This window comes from Bombina bombina, chromosome 1 (genome assembly GCF_027579735.1).
Source record: "Bombina bombina isolate aBomBom1 chromosome 1, aBomBom1.pri, whole genome shotgun sequence".
Taxonomy (NCBI): domain Eukaryota; kingdom Metazoa; phylum Chordata; class Amphibia; order Anura; family Bombinatoridae; genus Bombina; species Bombina bombina.
In genome coordinates this window covers 957,530,470-957,548,827 of record NC_069499.1, presented here as the reverse complement: position 1 = coordinate 957,548,827, position 18,358 = coordinate 957,530,470, and the positions used below count along the sequence as shown (strand labels likewise).

Genomic DNA, 18,358 nt, shown 5'->3' with positions numbered 1-18,358 from the left:
TATCAGATACGCAATAGTGATTATAACATAAACATAACAACTAATACTTAAACTTTAATAGTGGAGAAGACCTAATCCGTGTAAAGTCTGGGCAGACTTTCATCCACAAAGCTCATCTTTACAGAGATCAAGTAGTATTTATAAAACTGCTACTTTCAGAAATGATCTACAACAACTTTCCTGAAAGACATGGAAAAAAACAACCCAAAGGAGTGTCTGATAATATTTGTCAATTAGACTGGAATATTTGCACAAGTCTTAAAGGGACAGTCAAAACCAGATTTTTTGTTTTTTTAAAAATAAAGATAATCCATTTATTACCCATTCCCCAGTTTTGCATAACCAACACTGTTATAGAAATACACTTTTTACCTCTGTGATTACTTTGTATCTAAGCCTCTGCAAACTGCCCCCTTATTCTTTTGACAGACTTGCATGTTAGCCAATCAGTGCTCACTCCAGGGTAACTTCACGTGCATGAGCTCAATGGTATCTATATGAAACACATGAACTAATGCCCTCTAGTGGTGAAAATGCATTCAAATTAGAGGCAGTCTTAAAGGTCTAAGAAATTAGCATATGAACCTCCTAGGTTTAGCTTTCAACTAAGAATACCAAGAGAACAAAGCAAAATTGGTGATAAACATAAATTGGAAAGTTGTTTAAAATTACATTCCCTATTTAAGTCATCAAATTTGTTTTTTTGGGCTTGACTGTCCCTTTAAGTAAAGCAGAGTAGCCCAAAAGTGTACTTAGAGATCAAAATGTGATTCTTTCCCTTATTTAAAGGGACATGAAATCCTACATTTTTCTTTCATGATGCAGATAGAGCAAGTGATTTTAAACAACTTTCTAATTTACTTCTATTTTTCAAATAAGCTCAGGAGCAAGCACTATATGGCAGAAGTTTTACAAGATTATCCATTTGCAATAGCACTAAATGGCAGCCCTATTTTCTGCCATGTAGAGCTTAAGACAACTGACAAAGTAGCTCTTCAACAAAGAATACTATGTGAATGAAGCAAATTTGATACTAGAAGTAAATTGGAATAAACAATAAAGTTGTATGCTCTGTCTGAATCACAAAATAACATTTTGGGGGTTCATATCCCTTTAAGCACTTTTAGGGATGAACCTACAGCTGGATATAGTCTTCATCTCACCTTCACAGTAAAGTTTAACATCAGGCAGTCAGGATGGGCCTCAGCAAGCTTGTAAAAGAGGTCTCTCCATGTGGTGTGTGCAATCATCTGCTCCAGCCAAGCTGGTGTCTAAAAAATCAAGACAGGGGGAAGTACCCAACATGCTACATGATAAAATCTAGTTTGTCTGTTTATACAGTTAAGACGCTTATTAATCAGGTAGAATTCATTGTTTTCCCTTTGTCCAAATGAAATATATTTAAAAATATATTTTTTGCCAAGATAAATCGGTTTAAATTTAAATTAGAACGAATAGATCAATATAAACTATGAACTTCCTAATCGTGCTCACTGGCTAATAAGGACAATTACCAAAAGCTATTTTAGTGGAGAGATACACACAAGCCTGACAATAAAGCATTAGTTTACTCCAGACAGGAACATGTATTTAATAAAAAAAAACATTTTGAAATACCCCCTTTTTTTATAGATGAGACAATAAAGAGATTAGTATCCATCCCACTAAATCTTTTTGATTTGGTTTAAAACTGCAGATCCTATTTCCTTTGCAAAAAAATAGGAGCAGCAATCACAGCAGTCTACAGTAAATATATGTGACACCTAAAATACAGGCCTGGGTTTATGCTTAGACACCCAATCATATTTTATGGTAATATTCCTTTAAAAAATGTACACACTTCTGTGTTACCTCTCCTTCCTCTGTAAAAATGGAGTCTGCTTTCCTTGGGTCAAAGTGTTTGATCAGCAAACTCTTTAGATGATTTTCGACTGTTTCCTGAACCTGACTTGGCTCCACCCCTGCAAAACAATATAACACAAACAGTGGCCCTGTTTTTAAATCTGAATCTGTACAGAGCACAGATATAAGTATGCATTATATACAAACAGTTATCTAATGTTGTTATATTAAAGGGACATGAAACCCAATTTTTTTTCTTCCATGATTTAGAAAGAGCATAGAATTATAAACAACTTTCTAATTTACTTCTATTATCTAATTTGCTTTATTCGTTTGATATTCTTTGCTGAAAAGCATATCTAGATATGCTTAGTAGCTGTTGATTGGTAGCTGCACATAGATGCCTCCTGTGATTGTCTCACCATGTGCATTGCTACTTCTTCATTAAAGGATATCTAAAGAATAAAGCAAATTAGATAATAGAAGTAAATTGGAATGTTGTTTAAAATTGTATTCTCTACCTTAATCATGAAAGACATTTTTTGGGTAAAGTGTCCCTTTAAATATGCACAAAGCTCACATCATCATTTTTATTTACATCTAATTTGTAATTCCTCAAGAAATGTAATCAGTACACCCTGTCTGTATAACACCACAGCATGCGTACCACAAAATGTTTGATTTCTTTATACCTAGAACAGGATATATTTGGAACCACAGAAGACATTTTTTATATTTACACTAACATTGTGTACCTGATTGAATGAGCCATTCTGCAAGCAGATTCACTGTCTGCGCTACAGCACTGTAATTCTCTGAAAGAAGCTGTATGACATGCTCAGGAGACCCGCCGGCCTGGAAATACCTGGAGTCAGAAGAAAAGCAAGCGGAATGAAAAGTCACCAAATAGAAGCAGCATAAAAATTATTATCACATGCAAAGCAAGGAACTATTTAAAAGACAAAACACAGTCTACACATTTAAGAATATGCAAGGCTACAATTTGTCAATTTGATTAATACATTGCAAAAAAAGGTTGCATAATAAATGTATTGCATTCTGATGGCCAGTAACATGGCATAAGGACATTTTACCAGGCACTTGGTCAGTCAAAGGATTCTCAAACTTCTGCGTTTAATCACTATACAATCTCAGAATGAAACCACTCTAAAGTAAAGGAAATTATTATTCCTTAACAGCCGTTTTAAGTATGATTGAAAGGAAAATGCAACACAGAATGTTATTTATAATGTTTCATTGTGCATAGTAAAACAACTTTGCAATTGAGAATTTCTAATTCCGAGAACAATCATTCACTGCAGACATAAAATGAACACGTCTAAATAATAGTCCATAATTGGCTGCAGCAGAGATTCCAAGACAATGAACTACAAAACAACGGATATTACCCTAACAAAATGACAGTCTCAAGCCTCGTCACAACAGTAATAAGTATGGCTCCTAGAGACAAGGCATAAGGAGGGTTGAGTTTGGTTACTGAAAATCAATTACAGCAAAAAAAAAAGGTGTTAAAAGGACATGAAACCACAGAATGTTTCAGATAGAGCAAACAATTTTAAACATTTTTCTGATTTACTTATATTATCAAATTTGCTTCATACCTAGGTAGGCTCAGGAGCAGCTATGCACTACAGGGAGCTAGCTGCTGATTGGTGGCTGCACATATATGTCTCTTGTCATGGTCTTATCCAATGTCAGTTGATTATACTTAATAGAAATCATTGCAAAATGTATTATTGATCATTTTAAATTAATTTTGCCTTTTATTTATTTTAACTACATTTGTGCAGTGTCCATTACTTCCCATGGCAGCCCTACAAGAAGGCTGTGGCTTCTGCAGGAAGGTTCATCTAACCTGATGTCATAAAACTTCTATAGTAACTGGTTTACTACAAATTGAATAGACTAGATAAATAGGGAGTCAGATGTGCTCATGCTCAGATCAGGCAAAATGTAAACTTCAAGGAATAGTCTAGTCAAAATAAACTTTCATGATTCAGATAATACAGGCAATTTTAAGCAACTTTCTAATTTATAATTTTTTTCTTCGTTCTCTTGGTATCTTTATTTGAAAAGCAGGAATGTAAGCTTAGGAGCCAGCCCATTTTTGGTTCAGCAGCTGGGTAGCACTTTCTGATTGGTGTCTATATGTAACCACCAAACAGATAAGCGCTACCCAGGTTCTGAACCAAAAATGGTCTGGTTCCTAAGCTTACATTCAAATAAAGATACCAAGAGAACGAAGAAAAATTGATAAATAGGAGTAAATTAGAATTGCCTGCTCTATCTGAATCATGAAACTTTAATTTTGACTAAACTATTCCTTTAAGTAGCCAAGATGCCAGCTCTCTTATCACACTGAGAATTTCTAACTGCTCATTTTGCAAGAAAACAAGAAAGTGGTTTGCTGTTTTGTAAACAATATGTTTATTTTTATGTTTACTTAGATTGTCCCCTTCTCTTGTCAATCTACACGTCGTCATTAGGTTCATTAATAAAGTCCCACGGGTTTCAATATCATTTGTATGCCGATGACATCCAAATCTACCTCTCTGCACCAGACCTATCTCCTTCCGTGCTAACCCGTGTCACCAATTGTCTTTCTCTTATCTCATCCTGGATGTCCTCTCACTACCTTAAGTTAAATCTCTCCTTATTTCCCCCCCTTCTTCACAAATCTCCACCCCCCATTTCTCTATATTACCCCTACCCTGCATGCTCGATGTCTTGGGGTCACACTTGACTCAGATCTTTCTTTCACTCCTCACATTCAGTCCTTGGCTAAAGCCTGTCGCTTACACCTTAAAAACATCTCTAAAATTAGACATCTCCTTACACAAGACACAACTAAGATTTTAATCCACTCTCTCATTCTTTCCCGCCTCGACTACTACAACTCTATCCTCTCTGGTCTCCCTAGCTGCCGCCTAGCTCCTTTACAATCCATAATGAATGCCTCTGCCAGGCTCATCTTCCTTACACGTTGCTCTTCATCTGCTGCACCTCTCTGCCAATCCCTTCACTGGCTTCCTCTTGCCTCCAGGCTTAAACACAAAATTCTGACTGACATACAAAACCCTCAACTGCACTGCTCACCCCTATATTTCAGACCTTGTCTCCAGATACTCTCCCTCCCGTCCCCATCACTCTGCTCATGACCTCCTACTCTCCTCCTCTCGTTAACTCCTCACATTACTGTTTACAGGACTTCTCCAGACTGGCTCCACAAGACTCTCCCCTAGCTTTGAAAGCTTCAAGCACTCCCTAAAGACTATACTGTTCAGGGATGCATACAACCTACACTAACCTTTCCTAACTCCATTGCTATCCCCTTGAACCCCCTTAGCATGTAAGCCTATGAGCCCAGCTGTTTGTAGATCACCTTCATAAGAGCTGACTACAACAGTGCAACTCTCGGCAGGGCCCTCTACCCATTTGATCCCTATAAATGTTATCTTGTATACCGCCTGTTTATAGCCCTGCAGAATCTGTTAGCGCTCTACAAATACCTGATAATAATAACAACAACAATAAAATATTTGTTTTTACCAAAGGGGCACTGTTTAATATCCCTTCAATGCCCTTCTTAGTTTTTAAATTGACATGATTTTAAAACATTTGTTCATACATTTAAGAAAAAAATAATAGTATGTACTATGAAAAATAAAAAAAGGTATGTGTTTGCTATTTTGTCAATAAAATAATGGTCTGAAGTAAATAAAACAATGCTATTAATAAAAAAAAAATAAAAAGAGAATAGATATCAAATGTTACCAACCTTGACTGCACAACCAGCCCATTTAGTTCTAAAAATAACTTAAGCTCATTTGTGCATAAATTTCATAATGCTTTTAGTACCGCTGTCCATTTTTAGTCCCGATAGCAGAAATACAGCTCATTACTTTATGTTTTAAGCTGTATGCTGGGAAAATTCTACTGGTTTGCAATTTGTACCTGGATATCTTTAGTTTCACTTCTAATAAAAGTTCTAAATATAGAAATGCTTTTACTTGCACTCTGTCTGAATCATGACTGTTTAATTTTTACTTTACTGTCCCTTTAAAAGGTAAACTCACCATTTTTTTAATAAATAACTTTGTTAGGAAATAAATGAATCCTTATCTGGAGTGATAAAATTACAATAGATAAATCCTATTTAAAGGCATAGTTCGTTCTCTTTTTATCTTTATTTGGAAAAGCAATTATGTAAACATAGGAGCCAGTCCATTTTTGGTTCAGACCTGGGTAGCACTTTCTGATTAGTGTCTAAATGTAGCCACCAATCAAAAAGCGCTACCCAGGTGCTGAACCAAAAATGGGCAGGCTTATAAGCTTACATTCAACTAAAGATACCTAGAGAACAAAGAAAAAATGATAATAGGAGTAAATTAGAAAGTTGCTTAAAGTTGCATGCTCTATCTGAATCATGAAAGTTTAATTTTGACTAGACTGTTCCTTTAATATAATGGATTCACTACAAAATACGTTAACTGATGCAGTTTTACATTATTCCTTAAAAATTTCTTGACTCACGTAAAGATGTTTAATTGATTTATATGTAACAAACACTTTGACTAAAAAAATAAGAATAAAAAAATAGACCTACAATTTTATGAGCATATCATCTTATAAATTAATATGAATGGCATATGGCAATATGATATTGCAATTTATTAGGTGTATATCAACACAATGCAGGAAACTTATACCTCTTTAAGGTGTGGAATATTGCAGGCTCCATGATATAATCCCGGCTAGAAAATTTTTGTATACATTCCTGCTGCACCTCGGCATCATCCTCTGCCTCACCATATTCTTCATCCTGTAGTCAACAACAATAGAACATGGTAAACAGTCACAACACTTCTTGTTTAGCTTATGTGTACCATACGTAATGGCCCACAGACAGAGAGGCAGTATGTGTAAAACACAAGTTCACATGTTTTTCTTTGTAAACAAACATTGCAGTGGAAAAACTACATGCTCTCATTTTTGCAGTACTCAGCCTGGAACTTTTTTGCAAGGGTTTAATATATAGGTAAAATTGCACTCAGGAACCTCAAAGAACTGTTGTTCCAATGCAGGAAATAGCCAGTATGCTGGCAGTGGCAGTCACATGACCCCACCAATAATTGGTTGTGTTCAGCTCAGGAACTACGCCTGTGGCTTCTGAACAAGAATTAAAATGTTCCTGGCTTTTAAAAGAAAATTGACTGGCTTCCATGTTTGAGATTATGTACATCTCAACAACTATTACTATAACAAATAAATATAGCCCCGTCCATACTGTTTAACCACCAAGGTTTAAATGAATAAATAAAACATTTTAAGGTTAAAAAACATCTGTGAAATGTAGATAAGGATGTGAATGTTCCTTTAAATGTTAAGAAGTTTTACAAATTATAAGCATTTAAACCAATTCAGAGATTATAAAATAGCAATTCCAGGGAGTGCACTTTTAGAGGGAGGAGGAATATCAAGAAAGGTACAATATTTTTTTGCTTAATGGGTCACTATAGCGCAAAAATTGCATACTCTAATTTGTTATAGCATGACATTATGGTACTAGCAACCCTGCAAAAGGGCTTAAAGGGACAGTACCGTCAAAATTAAACTTTAATGAATCAGAGTGTGTAATTTTAAACACATTTCAAATGTACTTACTAATTCACTTTAAACTCTTGGTATCCTTTGTTAAATATCATAAGTAAGCAGGCTCAGGAGCAGCAGTGCACTACTGAGAGTTAGCTGCTGATTGATTGCTGTAACTGGCTCACCTGATGTGCTCAGCTAGCTCCCAGCAGTGCATTGTTGGTCCTTCAACAAAAGAAACCAAAAGAATGAAGCACATTTTCCAAAATAAGTAAATTGGAAAGTTGTATAAAATTGTATACATGTTTAACATCTCCAACTCCATGTTTCTTAACCTACCCCGCCTCTTTCCTCCCAGTCGCCTACAATTCCTCCTCCTCCTCCGCCGCCGCCTACTACCGGGATGAAAAACTCCGGTTCCATTTCTATTAGAATCTCTAGTTTCCCACTTCCCCGTTCGGTCGCACACCGTCCACCTCAAATGACGTCACATCCGCCTTGGGTTTAACTGATTTAGCTCCATGCAGCGCCTCCAGCGTCTACCAGAGTAAAAGTGAGGCTGGCCGCAGGTCTGGGTAATACAATAGACTCTGATATAACAGGGTTTGACAACTTTGGTGAGAGATCGGTAGCCTTGCATTGTTCTTTATCTGTCTAAACGATTCTCCCCATATGTAATTATACTATATGGAAATTCGTGATATTAATTTCCGTGTCAATGTATTAACGAAGAGTTTTAGCTATTTATATATTACTGCTCTTATTATAGCTGTCCAGCAATCCCAATTCACATTAAACGTTTTGTTTTTTTTTTAATGTTTAATTTGATCATTTTCATATCTGGTGGTGTCCTACATTATAATATATTTAATTACATGATCCAGGAGCATTTGAAATCTAAATATTTTTAAGTAAATAAAGTGTGTGTAACCCCAACATTTTCTTTTGTGATTCAAAAAGCGCATACAATTTAAAAAAAGGTTTCCAATTTGCTTCTATTATCAAATTAGGAAATAGGGCTGCCATCAAGTGCTCTTGCAAATAAATAACATGCTTGCAAAATTGCTGTCATATAGTGCATCAGACACATAAATGCGCCTAATCTTACGTTGCTGCTATTCCACAAAAGATGCAAAGAGAACAAAGAAAATTTGGTAAAAGAAGTAGATTAGAAAGTTGGTTAAAATTTTATGCTTGTCTAAATTATGAAATAAAACATTGGTTTCTTTTCCCTTTAAGCCCTTCAGTGCCTTATAGATTTTCATGATTTTGTATCCATTTGAACTTAAAGTGATGGTAAATCCTAGTGTTTGTGAAATGCTAGGATTTACCATTGGAACAAATAAAGGAGACTTTCAGTCATGAAGTATAAAATACTTCATGCTGAAAGCTCCTTTATTTGTTTGCAGCGTTCGCCGCACTGAGCTGATAAGGCAGCCCACGGCAGAACACTATTTGGCTGAGAGGTGACATTTTCACCTCTTAGCCAATAGCTGTGCGGGAAATCCGGCACCAGTCTGCACCAAGCCGGATTTCAAAGTCCCCTTATTTGTTCCAATGGTAAATCATATCGTTTCAGAAATGCTAGGATTTACCATCACTTTAATTTCTTAGGGTAAATTTACATGTGAAATAGTTACGTAGGTTGAAAAAAAATTACATTAAAGGGACAGTCAAGTCCAAAAAAACCTTTCATTTTTCAAATAGGGCATGTCATTTTAAACAACTTTCAAATTTACTTTTATCAACAATTTTGCTTTGTTCTCTTGGTATTCTAGTTGAAAGCTAAACCTAGGGAGGCTCATATGATAATTTCTAAGCCCTTGAAGGCCGCCTCTATTTTATTTACTTTTCACAGCAGGGGAGAGCTAGCTCATGTGGGCCATATAGATAGCATTGTAATCACACCCGTGGCTAGTGGCAGACACTGCACTAATTGGCTAAAATGCAAGTCAATAGATAATAACTTAAAGTGAAGGTAAAGTTTAGCTTTTTTGTAAGCTGTATTATGTTACCCATGTACTATATAGTAAGATCGCTAACTTTTTATAACATATAAGTATATATATCAAAGTATAAGAAACAGTTTTTATCTACGTTCTTGGCCGGTCTTAGCTCCTCCCTCCATGTATTTCCTGGTTTCTCACTGTATTTACGTACAGAGCGGTCCCACCCGCTCTATACGTTCTGGAAAAGCGCGTTCACGATTGAGGGGCAACTTGCGCATGCGCACGCCTCGCCGTACATTCGAATTGCGCCTGCATGACTCTAATCATTTGTGACCTGAAGCGCAGGCGTCAAATTGCTTGGAAGTAGACTGCGTTCTGAAGATTTCAACTTATAAGGATGAATTGCGCATGCGCTAATCAAGAACGAAGGGAGAGGAACTTAGAATAGCCAACGCATGCGCAGAACTTCTCTAAATGTTGTGACGTCAAATGACGGCCGCCTAACGGCCAGACCTATTATTGGCTAATGGAACAACGTGACCGGACTGCAAAAAAAAACAAAAAAACGGGCTGTTTAGATAAAAACGGCGATAACTAGGTAAATATTTAAAAATAACAAAACTGATGACTTAAAGTACCCTTAATTTTCGGTGTATTTGCATGTAACATTATCTAACCTGGCAAAGTTTACCTTCACTTTAAACTCATGTGATTAGGGGCGGTCAGAAGATGCTTAGATACAAGTTAGTCACAGAAGTAAAAAGTGTATTAATATAACAGTGTTGGTTTTGCAAAACTGGGGAATGGGTAATAAAGGGATTATCTATCTTTTTAAACAACAAAAATTCTGGTGTTGACTGTCCCTTTAATTTTTGTTACTATTAATGTTGATACAAATGAAGGCAATACTTTGTTATATCCGTGTATGATGTGTTGTTTTGTTTTTGTTTTTAAATAAAAGCCACATTCCTGTAACTGCTACATCACATATATATATATATATATATATATATATATATATATATATATATATATATATATATATAAAATTATTATTATTTTAAATTTTAGGTACAATACTGATCACACAAAGGCAATTAAATACATATATGTTATTCCTTTATCCCATTGCTGGAACAGGCTATAAATAGACAATGTTACATAACTCCTAACCATACTGCATCTTGTGGGATTGCCACATATTATTATTATGGCCTGCTTTCCGACTGCAGCCCCTTGGTGTCCCGGTTTTAAGGGACTGACCAACCCCCACCCATGCCTCGCTGTCTTTTCCCAAATACTTGCCAGTGCATAAGGGCCAACCCCTAGGGCCGCCACTAGAAATTTTACCCTTACTTAACAATTGATAAGGCCCACCCCCTTTGACGTGCAATTTTTGACCAAGTGACTAAAACGTATATGCACTTTATTCTTAAGTGTAGTCAAACGTGGAAATGTTGTAAAGGTAGTAACACACAAACACAGAAACACACACTCATACATAAGGATTCACATATAGACACTCTAGCATACATGCAAAGAAACACACAAACACACTCAGACACCGACACCCACACAGATATTTAGCACTTATTTACATTGACCTGACAAGTAATGAGGTAGACTACAGTTTTGTCAAAAAAGCAGATTTACAAGACAAAATATGGAATTCTGATTATCTTTTTTGTCAAGGAAGATGATAACAGCATGCAGTGGCTGAAAGGAAGGGCTCTGAACTGCCTAAACAATAATTAAAAGGTTAAAGGGACAGTCTAGTCCAAAACAAACTTTCATTATTCAGATAGAGAATGTAATTTTAAACAATTTTCCAATTTACTTTTTTTCACCAAATTTGATTTGTTCTCTTGGTATTCTTAGTTGAAAGCTAAATCTAGGAGGTTCATATGCTAATTTCTAAGCCCTTGAAGGCTGCCTCTTAGCTCAGAGCATTTTGACAGTTTTTCACCACTTGAGGGTGTTAGTTCATGTGTTTCATATAGATAACACTGTGCTCATGCATGTGGAGTTAACTAGGAGCCCGCACTGATTGGCTAAAATGCAAGTCTGTGAAAAGAACTGAAATAAGGGGCAGTTTGCAGAGGTTTAGATACAAGGTAATCACAGAGGTAAAACATGTATTGTTATAACTGTGTTGGTTCTGCAAAACTAGGGAATGGGTAATAAAGGGATTATCTATCTTTTAAAACAATAAATATTCTGGTGCAGACTGTCCCTTTAAGTGGTGAATTGGTGACTTCCAGAAAGGTCTCATTAGTCTCAAAGTCTGTAGAAAGATGTAAATAATCAGTAGTAAGGTCAAAATGTCCTAAAATGGAACAGACAATGGACACACACACACACACAAACTTAAACACAAATTTGCACATACACCCAAGGAAACACACACAGAGACAGCCTCAGAAAACACAAAGACATACACACTCAGACACCCACAGAAAACACACAAAGACATACACACACACAGAGAGAGACACACACAGAAAACACGCAAAGACATACATACACACACACCCTCACAGAGACATCCACAGAAAATGCACAAAGACAGACACACAAACTCTCAAAGAGAGATCCACAGAAAAAAAATACTTACACACTGGTAGAGACACCAACAAATGCACAAACACATAAACACACAGACACCCACAGAAACACTTACAGAAGGTAACATTTCTGCACATTGCCATCCCCTAAATCAACAGTGTGTGACATGCATGATAAAAAAAATAGCAGAAATGAAGAGATCACTTTTTAAAGAAACATATTTGTAAATGTGCAAACAAAAATACTTCAGTGAATTCAAAATTGTACATTATTGGTCTGTCAGAATGGGTAGATGAAGAAAAGTACTTTTGAAAGGTTGACATATGTTTGGGGTCCCCCCCCCATTTTCTTCAACCAAGAGCACCACTTCAAATCTGGCGTACAAATGTTCCCATCTGTCAGCTGTACTTATGGATTTTGAAAATGCTGAACTCTGTATGGTCTTGGTGGAACCATAATCTGTGGCACTAGGTCTCATACCATTAAATCTGGTTAAATGCAGGATTTAGGCTTGTTTGTATGTATTTTGAAATTAAGTCAGCTGTTGTGTAAACTGAACAGTGTAAGTTAACCTGCCTCATTTCAAACACTGAGTAATCTTAACCTGAGAGTATAACATTTTATTCAGATGTAAAACTCTTAGATAAAATGCCTCCTGGCACCTGGAAAGTCTTTGCATAAAGGGGCAGTAAACTAGAATGTAATTTATATATATATATATATATATATATATATATATATATATATATATATATATATATATATATATATATATATATATTGAAATAAAAAAAATCATATCTGCCAAAAGGGCACCTAGCATTAGTGTATGGAGGAGGAAACATTTCTGCATGGTTTTAAATGTAGAATTTCTACAGCATTGTCAAATAATCATAAATACACTGAAGCATATTGCTAAAAACATGTGTTTTTATGGACCCCTGGCCCCACCATACAACTACTACACTGAAGTTACAATACGAAATTGCACAAAGAAATAAAAAACATTTACTAAGTAAGTCCTACCTACTCTGCAAATGAAAGTGATCTACCTCCTGACTCTGGCACACACTGTACAAACTGAAGTGTCACGTCTGTCTCACACTGTGCATAGTAGTTTAGTGCACACTCAGAAATCCTCTCAAATGCTAATGCTTTACTCCTTGTAATGACATTTCCCGTGCTCAATAGCACTCTGCTGTAGCGGTGGCTGCCAAAATGTAAAAAAAATAATAATAAAAAATTAAATAATAGTTGTGCTTCCCTCATAGGGCCCCCTGGCTCACTGGGCCCCTGATGGAGCCCCAACCCCCAAAATCCTGCCTACACTTCCCCAAAAATAACATTTGCTGCCACCACCCAAACATTTTCTATTCGGGGCTTTTTGGGCTACCCCTAAATTACAGTTGCATTCAAACTCGAGAAACCAAATACATACAAAAATAATATTTTGCTAATATTATTCCCAAGTTTAAAGGGCCTTTATAGTAAAAAAACCCCATAATTTATATAAGAACTTACCTGATAAATTATTTTCTTTCATAGTGGCAAGAGTCCATGAGCTAGTGACTTATGGGATATACATAAAAATAAAAACAGTCGGCTAGATTACAAGTTTTTGTCGGTAAGGCTGTGCGGTGCTAACGCTCCTTTTTTTCTCACCGCTCACTTAAGACAACGCTGGTATTACGAGTTTTTTCTGCAACCCGGCGTTAGCCTCAGAAAAGTGAGCGTTGAGCAAAATTTAGCTCCACATCTCACTATAATACCAGCGTTGCTTACGGTAGCGGTAAGCTGGCTGAACGTGCTCGTGCACGATTTCCCCATAGGAAACAATGGGGCTGAGCTGGCTGAAAAAAAAACCTAACACCTGCAAAAAAGCAACGTTCAGCTCCTAACGCAGCCTCATTGTTTCCTATGGGGAAATAAAAGTTATGTCTACACCTAACACCCTAACATGAACCCTGAGTCTAAACACCCCTAATCTTACACTTATTAACCCCTAATCTGCCGTCCCCGACATCGTCGCCACCTGCATAATATTATTAACCCCTAATCTGCCGTTCCGGACACCGCCGCCACCTACATTATACTAATGAACCCCTAATCTACTGCCCCAAACATCGCCAAACCCTACATTATATTTATTAACAGCTAATCTGCCCCCCCCACGTCTCTGCAACTATATTAAATTGATTAACCCCTAATCTGCCGCCGCCAACGTCGCCGCCACTATAATAAATTTATTAACCCCTAAACCTAAGTCTAACCCTAACCCCCCCTAACTTAAATATAATTTAAATACATCTAAATAAATTATTCCTATTTAAAACTAAATTAACTAACTAACTTCTAAATAAAAGTCAGAACCAAAAGAAACAAACATCTAATAAGAACATCAGCCTAGTAACAACCTTTAATGAAGCAGCCCCAGAGATTAGAAGAATACTAAAGAAATACTGGCCAATTCTACTTCAGGACACATTTCGAAAAAAACACCATTGGAAATGTACCTAAAGTAATTTTCAAGAAAAACAGGAACTTCAAACAAATGTTGGCCCCTAGCCAAATAAAACAGAAAGCAGGGGAAAATTGGCTAACAGAAAAAAGCAAAGGATTCTTTAAGTGCAACAGACTTAACTGTAAAGGCTGCGAACATGCATATGACCAATCGAAGCCTACCAAATTGGTCCAATCGAATACATACCCACACAAAAAATGTGTAATAAACAGACTAACCAATTGTAAAACCACTTTTGTGGTATATCTTTTGGAGTGCCCATGTAAGAAACAATACATAGGACGCACAAAAAGACCTTATAAAACTCGTCTGTTGGAACATCTCAAAAAAATTGAAAATGGACACAAAGATCACAGTGTACCCAAACATTTTAAGAAATTTCATCAACAAAATCCCCAACTTCTCAAGGGTACAATTTTAGAACATGTCCAAGTTCCCAAAAGAGGAGGAGATAGATTCAATTTACTAAGGCAAAGAGAATCATTTTGGATTCACTATATGGGCACCTTAACACCCAAAGGCCTCAATGAAGAAATTGATCTAGCGGCCTTTCTATAACAAATTAGACACTATGATAGAATCTTAGTCCAAAGATTAGTATATACAAACAAAATTGTACATAGGAGCACACAAAAATATAAGACATATGTCTCTTTAGATAGGCAAATAGTTTTCAAACAATCGTCTATTCAAAAATTTACTGATACAAAAAACTAATATCAACTAACTAAAAATCATTTTACACATTTTTTATTGTATAGGATAAACTAGTAGGGAAATGCATCATTGTTGTTTTTTTAATGGCTACATGTTGTAATTTCCATAAGAAATATATATACATAAGAGTAGGGACAAAAGTCCCCATCCCCTTCAATACCCTTTTATTAATTATTAATTATTTTTTTCCTGGTGAAAACTATACATCTAAATCTTTAAACTCCAAGTAAAGGGAGATACAAAAGTCTAGCCCAAAGTCAAGCCGGAAACAGTCAGGACATAACACCTTTACCAAATGGGGGAATAGTCTGTTGATAATATCAATAATTTCACAATTGGTACCTACGACTGGGGCACCATTAGTCACGGAACAATCCTCCTCTATTTACCTATTCATTTACCATAGAAATGACTTCACTCGTGTGTCAGAAGCACAATAAGATTGCTCATTAGAGCATATACAATCCACTTAGAATACTTATGGAATAGACACTGAGGACAAACACTATCATAGATTTTGATCGTCTTTAAGAAGCAAAGGAGAAGAAAAGGAAATAAATTATTTTATTGTATGTAAGGAAAAAAGCGTCTAAGAGCACACTATCCCACATATAGTTACGACTATCAGTAATAGACCTCCTAGCTCTCAATACTAAAAGAGCAAATATCCCTCTAAAAATCAACAGAGAGGTCACCATGGTTACCGCAGACGCCGAGAACATAAGATAGTTACCAGTTCATCGTGAATTTCAAACATTTACAAGAATCATGAGCGAAATTATCAAAGTATACCTAAATTTTATTAAATAAACAAAGCTGTAACTGAAATCGAAGCTACTTTTAGTCATTACCAAAAGTCCCGATAAATCCAATGTTTAGCGTTTGCCGTTACCATGGTTACATTTCTAACATGGCTTAGGATTGGCACTAGCGGACCGCTACGCACTGACGTACACGTATAACATAGCGAAACCACTCCCCTTTATCGGGTATAAATAGGACACCGGACTAACTGCACAACCACATTACCTCTGACGAAGAAGTACCATACGGACACACTTCGAAACGCGTAAGGTCTTTTAAATAGCGGCAGTGCAGTTTTATTATATCCAGCGGTCCGGCTCATTTTTAGCTTGCCACACTCCAAGCCTCCCGCACTCCAACAGGCAACATACTAGCTTGAGATAATACAAAGCCTGACAGTGTGCAGCAGGGAAAATAGTGACTCCTGGATTCCACAATACTGGTTCATTTTTTCAGTTGTAATATTTGGTCATTGCAAGTGCACTGCAATTCTCTATCACCAAATATAAGTGACTGTGTGTATATTAACGGATACAATCCACCGGCAATAAAGTCATCCAGTATCCAGCTCTGCACCCTTAGATTGACCTGGTTCAATCTACATCTTATACCATTTTATATATGTGAATGCTTACCTCATCATGGATTGAGGTTTTTTAATGTAAGTGTGTAGCGTTTGAATCACTGTAATAAACTAACACTTTTTATACAGTATTACACTATGTCTTGTTTGTTCTTTTTTCCTCTATAAACTATCGAACCGGAGGAATACCATACTCCTGAGAGATCACAAGCAAGTTCCTCAACATAAGGAAAATATCCATTGGAAGTTTCCATTCAGCAAGCGGCACGCACAAGAACAGAGTATCCATACTTTCCTGTTGAAAACTGTCACAGACGACACATCACCACCGTTCCAGAATTACCTGAGTTTACCTTTGAGACCATTCATTACCTCATATGATTGAGGGTAAATCCGGTAAGAAGACATCTATTATAGTGAATGCTGTAGATTCTATTCCACATTAACATTGGAGATAGAAAAGACTTTGTATGCATTTTAACCAACGAACAGTATATTTATACTAAGATTTTATCACCACTGGTACGCCTCATAATAGAATCACAATTTACATATGGTATTTGTTGCGCTGAACTATTTATATGATTTATTCTCTTTTTTTGCTAACATTTCTATAAGTGACAAGGGTACACTTTGATCATTTCAAGCTGCACTACCATTTGAACGAACAGGTAGTTATATTATACTACTCTCTGTCCATTTAGTACATTAGGTATAATTTAGCGCTGGTAACATCTCTTGCCTAACTCTAATTTAAAACTAAATACCTGTAAAATAAACCCTAAGATAGCTACAATATAACTAATAATTACATTGTAGCTATCTCAGGATTTATTTTATTTTACAGGCAAGTTTGTATTTATTTTAACTAGGTACAATAGTTATTAAATAGTTATTAAAGGGACAGTCAAATTTTTTTTTTAATTTTTCAAATATAGCATGTCATTTTAAACAACTTTCCAATTTACTTTTATAAACAATTTTGCTTTGTTCTCTTGGTATTCTAGTTGAAAGCAAACCTAGGAAGGTGCATATGATAATTTCTAAGCCCTTGAAGACTGCCTCTATTTTATTTACTTTTCACAACAGGGGAGAGCAAGCTCATGTAGGCCATATAGATAGCATTGTGATCACGCCCGTGGCTAGTGGCAGACACTGCACTAATTGGCTAAAATGCAAGTCAATAGATAATAACTAAAAGTCATGTGATTAGGGGTGGTCAGAAGATGCTTAGATACAAGTTAGTCACAGAAATAAAAAGTGTATTAATATAACAGTGTTGGTTTTGCAAAACTGGGGAATGGGTAATAAAGGGATTATCTATCATTTTAAACAACAAAAATGCTGGTGTTGACTGTCCCTTTAACTATTTAATAACTACCTAGCTAACATAAGTACAAATGTACCTGAAAAATAAACCCTAACCTAAGTTACAATTATGCCTAACACTACACTATCATTAAATTAATTACATAAAATACCTACAATTAATTACAATTAAATAAACTAAATTACGAAAAACAACAAACACTAAATTACAGAAAATAATAAAATTATTACAAGAATTTTAAACTAATTACACCTAATCTAATCCCCCTAACAAAATAAAAAAGCCCCCCAAAATAAAAAAAATCCCTACCCTATACTAAATTACAAATAGCGCTTAAAAGGGCCTTGTGCGGGGCATTGCCCCAAAGTAATCAGCTCTTTTACCTGTAAAATACCACCCCAACATTAAAACCCACCACCCACACACCCAACCCT

The 18,358-nt window shown here is 36.0% G+C and overlaps 1 protein-coding gene across 1 annotated transcript in view; it reads right to left on the bottom strand.

Moving 5' to 3' along the window:
* The window catches only part of NELFCD (negative elongation factor complex member C/D), a 40,734-nt gene extending 32,810 nt beyond the window's left edge, over positions 1 to 7,924 (bottom strand). Inside the window, exons 1-5 of the mRNA XM_053705161.1 lie at positions 7,795 to 7,924; positions 6,573 to 6,685; positions 2,598 to 2,707; positions 1,852 to 1,961; positions 1,164 to 1,271 (exon numbers count right to left, since the gene is read on the bottom strand). Coding sequence (XP_053561136.1) covers positions 1,164 to 1,271; positions 1,852 to 1,961; positions 2,598 to 2,707; positions 6,573 to 6,685; positions 7,795 to 7,878 — 525 coding nt within the window. The 5' untranslated portion in view covers positions 7,879 to 7,924. The remainder of the gene's footprint in view (positions 1 to 1,163; positions 1,272 to 1,851; positions 1,962 to 2,597; positions 2,708 to 6,572; positions 6,686 to 7,794) is intronic.
* Between the last annotated feature and the right edge of the window lie 10,434 nt (positions 7,925 to 18,358).